At 32.7% G+C, this 15,652-nt stretch overlaps 1 protein-coding gene across 1 annotated transcript in view; it reads right to left on the minus strand.

Annotated features, from left to right (window-relative positions):
• EPB41L4A (erythrocyte membrane protein band 4.1 like 4A) overlaps positions 1–15,652 on the minus strand; it is a 168,324-nt gene that overhangs the window by 43,849 nt on the left and 108,823 nt on the right. Inside the window, exon 12 of the mRNA XM_031939383.1 lies at positions 8,352–8,467. Within this exon, the coding sequence (XP_031795243.1) occupies positions 8,352–8,467 (116 nt within the window). The remainder of the gene's footprint in view (positions 1–8,351; positions 8,468–15,652) is intronic.

The raw sequence follows: 15,652 nt of genomic DNA on the forward strand, positions 1-15,652 counted from the left end.
ATAAAAGAGATTTATTTTCAGAGAGAATTCAAGAGCTTAAGTAAAACTTACAGAAAGAAACTTAAGAAACAAATTCTTCACTTCATAACATTTTCATTAAAAGGAAAAAATTGATTTAAGAGCAAGTGTACAAATAATTTTGGGAAAGAAATTTTTTGGAGACTGGCTAAAAGTACTAAGTTATTTTGTAATGTAGAATATATCACATTTTCAGTGAAACCAATATAATTTTGAAGAAACCTAACTACTATATGACATCAAAGTGATGAGTTTATAGAAAACTATAGGGAATTAATTTTCTGATAAGTTTAGAAGAACAATTAGGAAATTAGTGGTATATTTGGGGAAATTTAAGAAACAAGTAAAGGCACCTATTTCTACATAGGACTTCTTAAACTTTTTCCCCTCAAGACCTCTTTTGGTCTGAGAAATTTTTACATGACTTTGGATTTTACATGTATATATTACATGTATACAAATCAAACATTTACTGCTAATAAATCATAATTTCACAATGTCCACATTCAGTTACAAGACCTTATATGGGGTCGCAAACCACAGTTTAAGAAGCTGTGATCTAGGAATTTATTTCCAAAAGAAGAAAGCAATAGGGTAGTAGTTACTGAGCATAAATGTTTTAAATGAAGAATGTTTTGAGGATAAAGGATACATGGGCATGAATATGGGAATGATTGAGAAGGTTATTTCCAGGGCTATACAGAATGGTAGCTGATCATTTGTGCAAGTTTGCTTTTTATTTGCTTTTGAAAGAAAGACCACTTAATTTGAGACAATAATAAAGGAGAAAATACCAGCAGAAGTCCTTTGATGTGATAAGGAGGAGGTGAGCTCAGTGAATAACCTCATTTTCTCAGCTATGATGATGGGTATTGGAGCCATAGAACATTTAAGGATAGATGAAAAAGTGTGGAAAATTTCCTGTAGTAATTGGTACAGTGACTTAATTATGCAGCAGGTTACATAGCATGATATTCTGTAAATATTTTCAGATGTGTAAAAGCGGAAGCAATGCATCTATGGGAATTGTTCAAGGCTGTGGCTAGCATGAATAACACAACTGGAGATATGATTAAGATATAGGAATTCTCAAAAAGGACAAAGTAGAGTTTAATTGGTTTACCCACCTTCAAGAATATGAAAAATTTTGCCCATTCTGCCTCAGTATCTCGTCTGTCCTCTGCTCCCTTTTTAAAAGAAGGTGCCTATAGTGATCCTGAGCTTTTTAAGGCAGTCGTGAATAAAAAGTTCCACCTCCTCCCACTCTTCTATCTCAAATTTACTGTAGTGCTTCTTTCTTACAGTGGAAAAGAAGACTCCTAAAATAAATCACTAGATTCTAACCTGGCTTGACAAAATTCATGAACCTAAGAGAGATTTTTTTTTTTTGTGTAGTACAAGCTGAAATGAGACATCCCACAAAGAACTTTATGTTTGAGATGTTTAAAATTGAATTTCAAGAGAGTATAGTTACAAGATTTATCACTGCTTCATATTTTTGTCAATACAGATTTTGGTATTCTTTGATCTAGAGGATGTCTACATAACTGTAGGCTATGCTCTTCTTTATTTTCTCCTTTTCATCATGAATTAAACCTAAGTCTTTAGTAATTTTCCCTTGATATGGTTCCTGAGACCAAACTTTCTAGATTTTAACACAGTCTGCAAGTAAGACTTCAAACACTAAAAAAGGCCCCATAATGAAAAGAGAGAGGATGATTGATTGATTGCCTTTAGAATATTTTGTATCTAGCACTGGTTCCAAATTTTTCATAATTATTTTTAAAATTGTGACTTTCTAAAGTAGTTGCAGAGTCATGAATATGAGTTATATAAGCTTCTTCATGTATTAACTTAGATTTCTTTTGTCAATCCTTTAAAAACTTGCCTTTTATTTAAAATGTACTTTAGTAAACTTAATGCCAGGTGGAAGTAAAAGTATGTATATATATATATATATCTGTATCTATATCTATCAAACTTACTTTGTTTTTATTGTAGCATTCCTGGATGAAAAAAAAATTCTTAAGGAGACCTGCACAGGGGAAGGGATGATATAGAAAGAGAAGATGAAAAAGATGACTAGAGAAAATAATTCTGAGTTTGATTTTCTACCCTTAATCAAATGTTTTCACCAACAGACCTAGAAAGCCACAGGTGAACAAGAGAGGAGAAAGCTGTTAAGCCTGTTCTTAACAAGTACCATCCCTCCTTGTCCATTGTCTCCTTTCTTCCAATACCACTGTTTATGCAGGTGTATGTTCATATAACTCTTTAATATTTATTACCTTTACTACCTCCAACATTGTGAATCATAACCTTGTTAATGCATATACCCAAACCACAAGTATAAATCTTAAAGTCCTTCCAGTAATATTTTAGCTAACATGAGTAAAATTTATAGTCAGCAGAAGTGTCTGGTTGAGCCAACAAAGATGATTGAAAGAAATGATTATTAATAACCAATGATTTGGGGAGATTCAGTATTCCCTTTTTTTCCCTATTACCTTCATTTCTAGACCTCAGTCTCTAAAGGTTGAGCTAATCTTCTCCTCAGATCTATCTAATCTCACCCAACCTTACAAGAAATCTCTAGTCTGAGGTGAATTCTATTTGATCAAGTTGCAGTGGAGATAAATCCTTTTGTCCAGATTGCTGGAGGAAGTCTGAATATAGGAATAATCTCTCTGAGGAAGAATGACAAGCCCCTGATTAGAGTAAACTCACTTCTCTTTGTGAAATTCACTTTTCAATAATTGTTAACCAGAGTTGATTGCTGACTGACAGAATATCTCTTCTCCGTGAGCATATAAACCTCAAAAAATGGCCATGCTTGCTCTTTGACCAATGAGAGGATAAGGAGTCCTTTGGGTCAATCATATGCTGATTGATAAAATTGATGAATAGACCCCAAAACTTTGTCTCTCAAAATTATTTTGTCACATCATTGATTTTTATGGATGATATTCTGTGTTCTCTAATTATTTCTACCAGAATCACAGAGCTCAAAAGGGGTCCCTAGAGATCTTCTAGTTCCACAACAGCAATTACTTGCTCAAAGTCAAACAAGGATTAAGGTCACAATTTAAACCTAGAACCACTGACTTGTAATAGCAGCTCCCGATTCCAAGCCTAATAGTCCTTTTTTCACTAGACTGATTTCCTTTCAATTTTCTCTCCCCTCTTTACTCTCAGGTCTGTCATAGCACTTAGATTTTGTTGGAATGTCTTGGCTGTTTGCCCAGAATTTGAACAACAGTAGGTAGAGAGACCGGAACTGTTGGTGGTGAGCTCTTACTCAGGAATGTGCTTCCTTAAAACAGTATGCTCAGGCTTAAGCTTTGAAGCTTTTAAGTAAAAATGTAAAATATACTTGTTCAATCTAGTTTTTGATAGATATGACTGAGAGGTTGAGATAAAGGTTTTTCAACAAACAGAATAAGGCTAACAGGTAAGGAATGCACTCATTCTGTTTATTTGTTTGTTTGTTTTTAACTTTGGAGGAAGCATTTTCTACAATAGATTTTCAGAATGTAATCCAGGAACTCATGATGTTTCAAAAGACTTGAGCTTTATGAGATCAAAACTATATTCATAATAAAAATTTAAAATTTCTAATCTTGTAAATGTAAATTTACCCTATATTTTAAAAAGCTCTTTAGATATAGATAGACTTATTTTTTAATATAGACATATTTTTTAAGAACATTAAAATAGTCCTGATATCAAAAATTTGAGAACCTAATTAGGTATGATACTACATGATAAGTTGTATAATTAAAAAAAGAGAATACAAAAAATAAAATTGACTTTCTACATTATTGTTTTTAACACAAGTTTTAACAAGAAAAAAAACTATAAAGTAATGATAGCTAAGTTTTCTCTTTATCTTGGTGGAGCCTTAGTCTCAGTGATTCTTCCCAGCTACTTTCTGATCTTAGGCAATCCCCTTCTTGCCCCTCCCTTCTCCTACTTTTCAGCACCCTTTTATGTATTTGAATATAAGCTCCAATAGGGTAAAACTCTCTTTCAAAACTCCTTCAACCCAGGAATTTGAAATATTAGAGAGCAGTTTAGGTCATTGATTAAATAATCAGGGTCAGATAGCTTAGGGTTAACTATGAAATGAACAAAATTATAGAATTTATATGGACTATGTGTGTCCAACCTATGGCAGAGGATGTTGAGCTCCTATTGATCTCATCAGTCACAGTTGAACACAATGTAACTCAACTCTTAACATAGTGATGTAATTTTGGTCCTCTTCAAGAATAACAATCAACCAATCAACTACTAAGCCACACAGCCTTTTATCTTAAATAGATTATTCTAGTAGTGATATTGAAGTAATGATATTGCAAAATGAACGATGAATTATGTATCAGAAAAACTTAATTTTTTTCTCAGTTAAATCATTTATCAACTATGCTACTTTGGATAAAAAAAACTTAAGAAAATCAGATTAAAAAAACATTATCTCTAAAATGTAAATAATAATGCCTAGTCCAGTGTAATTATAAGTAAAAGACCTCCTAGTTTCTTTTGCTTTTTAAAAAGACTATCACTTTAAAATTCAAAATAGAAGGGAAGTGATTTCATCAATCTATACAGCATCCAATGTGCAGGTGATAACAGCAACATTCAGAGTACCTCAGTAACTTTCTACCACTCAAAACAACTTTTAAAAAAAACCAAGTTTTTGCTTGAGGTAGCTAATATTTTTTGGTAGCCAAGTTTTCTAATTAACAGTTTCAACAATGGTAAAATGCCAAATAAACATTGTATTATTGGATTCAAATCTATAGCAAGTTTTTCTCCAAATGTTCATTAATAAAACAGTTTAAAGCTTGAATATATAGGGGCAATCTTTGTTCATGAAAACTTTGTTCCACCAAAGATCTATTTTTAAAAAATAGGACATTTTATTTTATTTTTTACTTGTAGAATAAAGCATGCATTTCCATAACACAGTACAATAAAAAAAGGTGGTTGTATGTGAAACTGCAGATCTACTATGTATAATTTACTATTCTTTTCAAGTATACAAAATATTAAAAATATAACAAAATTATCATGTAAATTTCTTTCTTTTTTTCTTTCTTCTTCTTTTTTTTTTTTTTCCCCCAATCTACTTCTCCTGCTTCTTCCTTTTCAAATGAAGAAATGCTGTGAGTTTCTGCCTAGGGAAAAAGTAGCAGCATCAGATTTCACCATCTGGCTCCCAAATGGGTGTGAACATATTTTGTTGCTATTTGTTTTTTATCTTTTTGTTTTCTCTTTCCTGATCTTAAGCTAGATTAGTATTGGAGATGAAATGGATCAAGTTACAACCTTGTGAGCTTTGAAAGGGGGAAAGCCCATGAAAAATCCCCTCTTTCTGGAGCTGATAGCAGTAGCAATTGAATCTAGTATGAAACAAACCCTAAGACTTAAAGGCCTGTAAGACCCATCAAAACCAACCCAGCAAAATCAGTTTCCAACTTAAAACACGCAAAGTCCTGAGGTATATTTGTTCATAGTGCATGTTTTATAGCAACCCATTTAGGTTTGAATTCACTCTTCCTAGGAACTAATGTAGAGGTATGTTCCCAATGTAGAATGTTGTTTTACTTTGGTCCTCTGCATATTTTCTCTCTTTTTTTTTTTTTTTTTTTAATTTAATAGCCTTTTATTTTACAGGATATATACATGGGTAACTTTACAGCATTAACAATTGCCAAACCTCTTGTTCCAATTTTTCACCTCTTACCCCCCCACCCCCTCCCCCAAATGGCAGGATGACCAGTAGATGTTAAATATATTAAAATATAACTTAGATACACAATAAGTATACATGACCAAAACATTATTTTGCTGTACAAAAAGAATCAGACTCTGAATTATTGTACAATTAGCTTGTGAAGGAAATCAAAAACTCTGCATATTTTCTCACTTAATATCCTTGTATAAAAGCTAATGGATATTTAGTAAATGGCAACAACTCAATTGATACTGGGGAAAATACACTAGATAGTATTCAAGATCTATAATACTAACTAACCCCTTAAGGATATCTCATAGCAAGAATGGGGTTGTGGGAATGAAGCAAAGGGCCTTTATTTATAGAAAAAAAATCTGAATTGTTTAACAGATGTCATTCATAAGGAACTGAAGTGGAAAGGCAACATACTGGAGAGAGACCTGGAATCAGGAAAATCCTGCTTGTGATATTTTCTAGCTTGTCTTTTAACCTCCTTTTTCTCCCTATGTCATAGCACTGATGTGGTCCTCCAATGAGAAAGTAAATGAATGCCAAAACCAAAAATAAGGAAAGAAACTGAAGGCACGTTGGGAATTTGTAGCTCCATATTGGTCCCCTTGGAATCATCTTTCTAAAGCCAATGATAGAAAATTGCTCAAATTTCCACAGTAGGAAAAAAAAAAAACATAGTAAGGCTTTTTTTTGTTGTTTTCTTAGAGAAAAATGTCTATTTTTTTTTTCTTCATTCGTGTTTCACTTTTCCAAATACATGTAAAAACAATTCTCAACATTCATTCCTGTAAAACTCCATGTTCCAAAATTTCTCTCTCTTTCCCTTATTTCTCCCTTCCCCAGGAAAGCAAGCAATCTGATATAGGCTAAATAGGTGCAATCCTTTTAAACATATTTCCATTTTTGTCATGGAAATATCAGACCAAAAGGGGTAAAAAAAGTGAGAAAGAAAAAAATAAAACAAAAATGTGAAAATATTATACTTCAATCCATATCCAGTCTCCATAGTTCTCTCTCTGGAAGCAATTGGCAGAAAATTGTGTATTTCAATTTTTTATGTAAAATACTCTTAACAATTTTAACTAATAGATGGGGGGAAAGCAGGGAGAAAAATTTGGAACACAAGGTTTTGCAAAGGTGAATGTTGAAAACTGTCTTTGCATGTATTTTGAAAATAAAGTTAATATTACAATTTCTTTTTAATTTAAAAAATGCCAGAGCTACATTCCAATAATAGTTAGTTCTAACTTTCTGTTTGGCCGAACTATGATAAGAAAAAGGACCTTTCTAAGCAACCAGACTGTTAACACCTCTCTGAAAGGCAAGACAAGTTCCAGAGGAATTCTGTGAAGGTATTTCAACCATATCACAATGTTGAATTCAGTCTCCATGAAAAGAGAAACAAGCTTCATGTTGACAAGAGTTAGGAAAATCAGAAAAGAATTTACAATATTTTTCACAGTCTATGGTTATGTATTAACAAGACTCAAAAGGCCATCTTTAAGTTTTTAGTACAAAGCAAGGGTTGAGTATATTTACCTCCTCATCAAGATAAGTCACTGAAGTAGTTATTCAAGAGAATGCTTTACTTGTTGAAATCAGACACTTAAGAAAAAATACATCTGAAGAGTATGCACAAGACTAAGTATTGGTTGTATTGTTTCACAAATCCAAAAAGATACCTTAATTCTTGAAGGAAATAAAAAACAAAAGCAAAACAACAAAAAAACAAAACCAAGGCTATCAGAAGATTTCAGTATTGTCTTTCTGAGAAAGGCATAATGCAACAGTCTGAAGAATCTCCACTTTTTGACATTTGATCATTAAAAATAAAGATAAAAATAGTTTAATGGAATGTTTTGTTAATCCAGTTTTGTTTTTGTTCAGTAGTTTAGGAAAATATGAAATATGAGCAATGATGTCCTGGTAAATGTCTAACAATGGATTCTCTGAAAAGACATGTCACAATTTTAAGTATAATTTCCATAATTACATTTTCTTTATCACTTTCTCAATTCTAGACAATGAATAGACCAATAAATGAAGCACTAATTTTTAGCATACGTGGATTTCTTAAGTATAAACACTCACAATGAATATTTGACAATTTGTTCTTTAGAACCAGTTCAACCTGGCTCCAGCAAACTTCTAAATATGACTCAAAATAGTAAGATCTCACATGAAAATTAGTCTCATTACTTTGTATATCTTCACTTATAAGTTCAAATAGATTGAATAGATAGTTTTCCATTTTGCTTTTTATACTTTGGCTGAGCAAAATAATGTTTTTTTTTTTTTGTTTTGTTTCGTTTTTTGTAGTTTTAGTTTGCTTTAATTATAGTCATTGCTTGATATAAAACTGGAAGTCAACTACTAAAGGCACTCAGCCACTTCAACTATGAAACCAGTCACAAAAAAAGAAGGGAGGAAGTAAGCAAAGAAAAGAGAGAAGTCATGTAAGAAATATTCTAAAAGTAACAACTATATGATAATTATGAATTTGCAACTAGAATATCAGTGAGAATTGTTACTGAAGAGTATATTGGGGTACACAAAGTACGGCTGGGTATTTGTCACTCACCTGATGGTTGTATTTGTGCTATTCTCTTAGGGTAAGTCTTGCTTCGACTTCTTTCCACCTTCTGATTTGGCCGGGGGAGAGGAACATTAAGATTTCGGCTCATTTGTAAAGCTGTCCTGTCATTTAAAAATGTGACATTTTGATGAATATAAGCAAAACTTAAAAAAAAAAAAAAATTCAAAACATCTGTAAAGTCTTAAGTACAGAGGGGTGAAGGCTGATTTATTTATTTATTTTTTTTCCCCAAAACCATTTGTTGTATGTTTATTTATTTATTTTTTTTAGGTTTTTGTTGTATTTCCCCATCCCACTTTTTTCCCCAATTCTGCATTTATTTTCTTTCTTTTTATTTATTTATTTATTTTTTAATAGCCTTTTATTTACAGGATATATGAATGGGTAACTTTACAGCATTAACAATTGCCAAACCTCTTGTTCCAATTTTTCACCTCTTACCCCCCTACCCCCTCCCCTAGATGGCAGGATGACCAGTAGATGTTAAATATATTAAAATATAAATTAGATACACAATAAGTATACATGACCAAAACGTTATTTTGCTGTACAAAAAGAATCAGACTCTGAAATATTGTACAATTAGCTTGTGAAGGAAATCAAAAATGCAGGTGTGCATAAATATAGGGATTGGGAATTCAATGTAATGGTTTTTAGTCATCTCCCAGAGTTCTTTTTCTGGGCATAGCTGGTTCAGTTCATTACTGCTCCATTGGAAATGATTTGGTTGATTTCGTTGCTGAGGATGGCCTGGTCCATCAGAACTGGTCATCATATAGTATTGTTGTTGAAGTATATAATGATCTCCTGGTCCTGCTCATTTCACTCAGCATCAGTTCGTGTAAGTCTCTCCAGGCCTTTCTGAAATCATCCTGTTGGTCATTTCTTACAGAACAGTAATATTCCATAATATTCATATACCACAATTTATTCAGCCATTCTCCAACTGATGGACATCCATTCAGTTTCCAGTTTTTAGCCACTACAAAAAGGGCTGCCACAAACATTCGTGCACATACAGGTCCCTTTCCCTTCTTTATAATCTCTTTGGGATATAATCCCAGTAGTAACACTGCTGGATCAAAGGGTATGCACAGTTTGATAACTTTTTGAGCATAGTTCCAAACTACTCTCCAAAATGGTTGGATTCGTTCACAACTCCACCAACAATGCATCAATGTCCTAGTTTTCCCGCATCCCCTCCAACAATCATCATTATTTTTTCCTGTCATCTTAGCCAATCTGACAGGTGTGTAGTGGTATCTTAGAGTTGTCTTAATTTGCATTTCTCTGATTAATAATGACTTGGAGCATCTTTTCATATGACTAGAAATAGTTTCAATTTCTTCATCTGAGAATTGTCTGTTCATATCCTTTGACCATTTTTCAATTGGAGAATGGCTTGATTTTTTATAAATTAGAGTTAATTCTCTATATATTTTGGAAATGAGGCCTTTATCAGAACCTTTGACTGTAAAAATATTTTCCCAGTTTATTGCTTCCCTTCTAATCTTGTCTGCATTAGTTTTGTTTGTACAAAAACTTTTCAGTTTGGTATAATCGAAATTTTCTATTTTGTGATCAGTAATGATCTCTAGTTCTGCTTTGGTCATAAAGACCTTCCCCTTCCACAGGTCTGAGAGGTAAACTATCCTATGTTCCTCTAATTTATTAATAATTTCATTCTTTATGCCTAGGTCATGAACCCATTTTGACCTTATCTTGGTGTACGGCGTTAAGTATGGATCAATGCCTAGTTTCTGCCATATTAGTTTCCAATTTTCCCAGCAATTTTTATCAAACAGTAAGTTCTTATCCCAAAAGCTGGGATCTTTGGGTTTGTCAAAGACTAGGTTGCTATATTTGTTGACTGTTTTATCCCTTGAACCTAATCTATTCCACTGATCAACTAATCTATTCCTTAGCCAATACCAAATAGTTTTGGTAACTGCTGCTCTATAATATAATTTTAGATCTGGTACAGCTAAGCCACCATCATTTGATTTTTTTTTCATTAATTCCCTTGAAATTCTTGACCTTTTGTTTTTCCATATGAACTTTGTTGTTATTTTTTCTAGGTCATTAAAATAGTTTTTTGGGAGTCTGATTGGTATAGCGCTAAATAAATAGATTAGTTTAGGTAATATTGTCATCTTTATTATATTTGCTCGCCCTATCCAAGAGCATTTAATATTTTTCCAATTGGTTAGATCAGACTTAATTTGTGTGAAAAGTGGTCTGTAATTTTGCTCATAAAGTTTCTGATTTTCCCTTGGCAGATAGATTCCTAAATATTTTATATTATCAGTAGTTACTTTAAATGGAATTTCTCTTTGTAACTCTGACTGTTGGATTTTGTTAGTGATATATAAGAATGCTGATGACTTATGTGGGTTTATTTTATAACCAGCAACTTTGCTAAAGTTGTGGATTATTTCTAATAACTTTTTAGCAGAATCTCTGGGGTTCTCTAAGTATACCATCATGTCATCGGCAAAGAGTGATAATTTGGCTTCCTCATTGCCTATTCTTATTCCTTTAATCTCTTTCTCAGCTCTTATTGCTATAGCTAGCGTTTCTAATACAATATTAAATAGTAACGGTGATAGTGGGCAACCTTGTTTCACTCCAGATCTTATTGGGAATGGTTGCAGTTTGTCTCCATTACATATGATGCTTACTGATGGTTTTAAATAGATGCTGCTGATTATTTTAAGGAAAAGTCCATTTATTCCTATACTCTCAAGTGTTTTTAATAGGAATGGATGTTGGATTTTATCAAATGCTTTTTCTGCATCTATTGAGATGATCATATGGTTTTTGTTAATTTGGTTATTAACATGGCCAATTATATTGATAGTTTTCCTAATATTGAACCAGCCCTGCATTCCTGGTATAAATCCTACTTGATCATAGTGTATTATCTTGGAGATGATTTTCTGTAGTCTTTTTGCTAATATCTTATTTAAGATTTTAGCATCAATATTCATTAGGGAGATTGGTCTATAATTTTCTTTCTCTGTTTTCAGCCTACCAGGTTTAGGTATCATTACCATGTCTGTGTCATAGAAGGAATTTGGTAGGACTCCATGAAGGCTGATTTAACTACACTTAGATGCTTATAAGAAATTACAGGGAAATGGCAACTATTATTTGATTCTACTAGGACAGTATAAAAAGCAGACAAATTCTAGAAGGATTTACATTTAGTATAGTGAAAGGCATCTGGCAGGCATAGAGGTTTACTAAATGTTAGTAGGAGTCACTTAATAAGATTTTGTTTCAGGAGAGATGAAGTTTTAATTCTAATTCTAAAGCTTAAAAACAAAAACAAAACAAAAAAAAAAAAAAAAAAAAAAAAAGGAATTGAGTCTGTTTGACTTTTCCCTGTGGGGCTTTTTGACTCATTTTTGTTTTCACTTATGTGGCAAGGTACAAAGCATCCCCAAATGTTTTATTCAAAGTGCTTTTGTTTTGGCTCTTTGTTTGGCCCTATGCCACCCTCATCTGGGCTTGGTATTGAGCCAAGGAAGAGCAAAAGATATGGCTCTGGAACCTACTTTGAACTTAGACATGGTGAAGAGTAAAAATAGCAAATGAAATTAATCACATATAAGTTCATTATGTAATAAAAATGCTTTATTATTATTATTATTAATTTTTTTTTTTGCTGAAGTTCCAAAAACATTCATCTTATTAGCAGATGGATGGCATTTATATAGAGCTTTCGGTTCACTAAGTGCTTTACAAATAGTCTGCCATTTAATTCTTATAACAACTCTGAAAGTAAGATTCTATTATTATAATTCCTATTTTAAAGATGAGGAAACTTGGGTGGACAATGGTTAAATAATTTGCCCAGAACTGCATAGCTATTAAATATGGAACCAAATTTGAACTCTTTCTCCTGACTCCAAGTTAAGTATTCTTATTCATTACAGCACTTTCAAATCCAACTGCAGATACTTGTTTGTTGTTTGCTCCTGGGCAATTTAGGATTTTAACTTGAATCTCAGTATTATTTCATGTATTATTATTATTTTAAAATTACCCTTTATTTTTCTGAACAAGCGAAAGGGGAAAATGAAGGAAAAAATAACATAAAAGAAACATTAGGAATACCTCGATACTGATGTTAATCTTAAACATATGGTTTACATTTCCATGTTTAAATAATCAGTTCATCCTTATTGAGTCCCTTGAAATTAGTCTTTGATTTTGGCTCTTATATATAAAATTTTCTATTGAGTTCAGGTTTGTTTGAGAAAAAAAAGCCTGAAATAAATGAACGTCCATTTTTTTCCCCTTCAAATATACTGAATTTTCTTGGATATAATACTTTTGATCACAGGCCTAAGTTTTTTGATTGTCAGTATATAATATTCCAGATCCTGCAGTTTTTTATTTTAAATGTAGATAAATCCTGTACAATTTTAATTGTAGCTCCAACATATTTGAACTGATTTGTTGTTGTTGTTTGTTTGTTTCTTGTAAAATTTTCTCTTTGATCTGTGAATTTCGAAGTTTAACATTAATGTTTCTATTATTTTGCTTGTAGAATCACTTTGAAGTTTTTTTCTATTTCTACTTTCCCCTCTTGTTCTATCACTTCAGGACAATTTTCTTTGATTATCTCTTGTATCGTTGTGTCAAGATTCTTTTTTTGGTCACAACTTTCAGGTAATCCAATCATTCTTATGCTTTTTCTTCTTGATCTGTTCTCCAGATCTCTTGTTTTTTCTTGTTTCCTGTTATCTTTTATTTTTTTCATTTTTTATATTATTTTGTTATTTCCTGGTTTCTTAGTGCTTCATTGGCTTCCCCTTGCCCAATCCTAATTTTCAAACACTCGTTTTCTTCTCTAAGACTCTAGATCTCTTTTTTTCTGGTCAATTAACTTTCTTTTCATAATCTTGTGTTTTCTTGGATGTTTTTTCTTTTTTAGTTTAATTGAGTTTAGTTTTTTCTCAATATCTTTCATTTTGATTTTTAAAGTCTTTTTTAAGTTAATTTTTTTCTGGGCAGGTAGCCATTTAATGTTACTCTTTGGGGTAGAAGTGGCTTTTTTTTTCAATGTGCTCCCCTGGTCTTCCTTATTCCCACAGTAACTTTCTATGACTTTGGTTCTTTCTTGTTTGCCTGATCATTTTTTCAAAAATGAAAACTTATTAGAGGATGCTATCTCTGGTTTCACTTCAGTGCTCCTCTCTGGCCTGGAACCCCAAACCAAGAACTCTATCCTCCTGTAAGTGCCCAGAGCCAGCATCTTTTCTGTCCCAATGCTTCTGTACTTATTGGGTGGGCTAGTTCCTTTTCACCCAGAGTGGAGTTTCAGAAGAACAGTCTGATGTTCATTATGTGCAAAGATTCCCTCAGTCTTCCCAGACTCAGACCCCAGATTTCCCCAGACTCACTATCCTAGGGCTCCCTCTTGCTCTTTATGATTAAACTTCAGTCCTGGGGTGTTTCTTCAGATCTTCCCAGGATGCCCCAGGAGCCCTGTTCTGCCCTAAGTCTTTTTGTTATTTATTATTTTTATTTTCCCCAGTTACATGTAAAACAATTTTGTACATTTGTTTTTTGCTTTTTTTTTTTTTCTTTTTATTGAGGCAATTGGGGTTGTGACTTGCTCAGGGTCACAGGACCTTAACACAGGAACTGTTAATATCTGAGACCAGATTGGAACTCGGGTCCTCCTGACTTTAGGGCTGGTACTCTATCCACTGTATCATCCAGCAGCCCCTAGAATCTCTCCTGTCCTCCCTACCCATCCCCCATTAAAAAGGCACATGTGAAATTATGCAAAATATTTTCATAAAAATCATGTTGGAAAAGAAAATCTCCCCCAAAAATCCCTTTAAAAAATAAAGTAAAAAATAAAAGAGTATGCTTCATTCTGTACTTTGACAATCAGTTCTTTCTCTGACTCTGGATAACTTGTTATAAGTTCTTCAGAGGTTTTAGATCATTGTATTGTTTATCATCCTAGGTATTACACTGTACACAGTATATTTCAGTTTGTTCATAGTTCATGGAAGAATCTCCAGGTTTTTCTGAGAGCATCCTGCTCATCATTTCTTATAAAATAACAATATTTCACCAAAATCACATACCACAATTTATTCCATCATTCCCCAATTGATGGACCTTTTCTCATTTTCTAATTCTTTGTCCTAAAAAAAAAGAGCTACTATTAACACACAGACACAAACACACAGACACACACACTTATTTATTTGTTTATTTATTTATTTGTATATATAGGTCCTTTTCCTTTTTTTTTTTTTAATTGCTTTAGGGATTCATGTATAGTAGATGTTTGATCAAAAGGTATGCATGATTTTTTAGCCATTTGTGCATAGTTCATATCTTTTGATCATTTATCAATTGGGGAATGGCTATTATTTTGGTTTTAATAAATTTAACTCTGTTCCCTATATATCTGAGAAGTGAAGCTTGCATCAGAGAAATGTGCTTCAAAATTCTTGTTATTTCCCCTGTTAATTCTAATCATTCTTTTCTTTCACCTTGTCCCTCCTCAAAAGGGTTTTGCTTCTGACTACCCTCCCTCCCCCAAATATGCCTTCACTTTTATTATTCTTCCCCTCCTACTTTCCATCAGAGTAAGAGAGATTTTTTTTATAATCATAATGAGTATGCACATTATTTTCTCTTTGAGCCAGTTCTTCTGAGAGTAAGGTTCACTTACTCTCTTCTATTCCACTGTAAAGCTTTTTCTTGCCTCTTTTATAGTGGTTAATTTTTGTCATTCTACATCTCTCTTTCCCATTGTCCTAATACATTCTTCTCTCAACTCCCTCCCCCCCCTTTCTTTTAGATATTATCCCTTCATATTCAACTCATATTTGTGATTTCTATCTATATACTCCATCTATTTGCCACAACAATGAGAAAATTCTTATGAGTTACAAGTATCATCATCCCATATAAGAATGTAAACAGATAAAACTCCTTAAGTCTCTTATGATATTCCTTTCCTGATTACCTCCTACTGTTTCTTCTAAATCCTGCATTTGAAAATCAAATTCTGAGGCAGCTAAGTGGCACAGTGGATAAAGCCCCTGAAGGACTTGAGTTCAAATTTGACCTCAGACACTTAACACTTCCTAGCTATGTGACCCTGGGCAAGTCACTTAACCACAATTGTCTTAGCAAAAAAAGAAAAAGAAAAAAAAAAGAAAATCAAATTCTGTTCAACACTGATCTTTAAATGATAAATGCTTGAAAATACTCTATTCTATTGAATTCCCATATTTTCTCCAAAA

The sequence above is a fragment of the Sarcophilus harrisii genome, chromosome 1 (genome assembly GCF_902635505.1).
Source record: "Sarcophilus harrisii chromosome 1, mSarHar1.11, whole genome shotgun sequence".
NCBI lineage: Eukaryota > Metazoa > Chordata > Mammalia > Dasyuromorphia > Dasyuridae > Sarcophilus > Sarcophilus harrisii.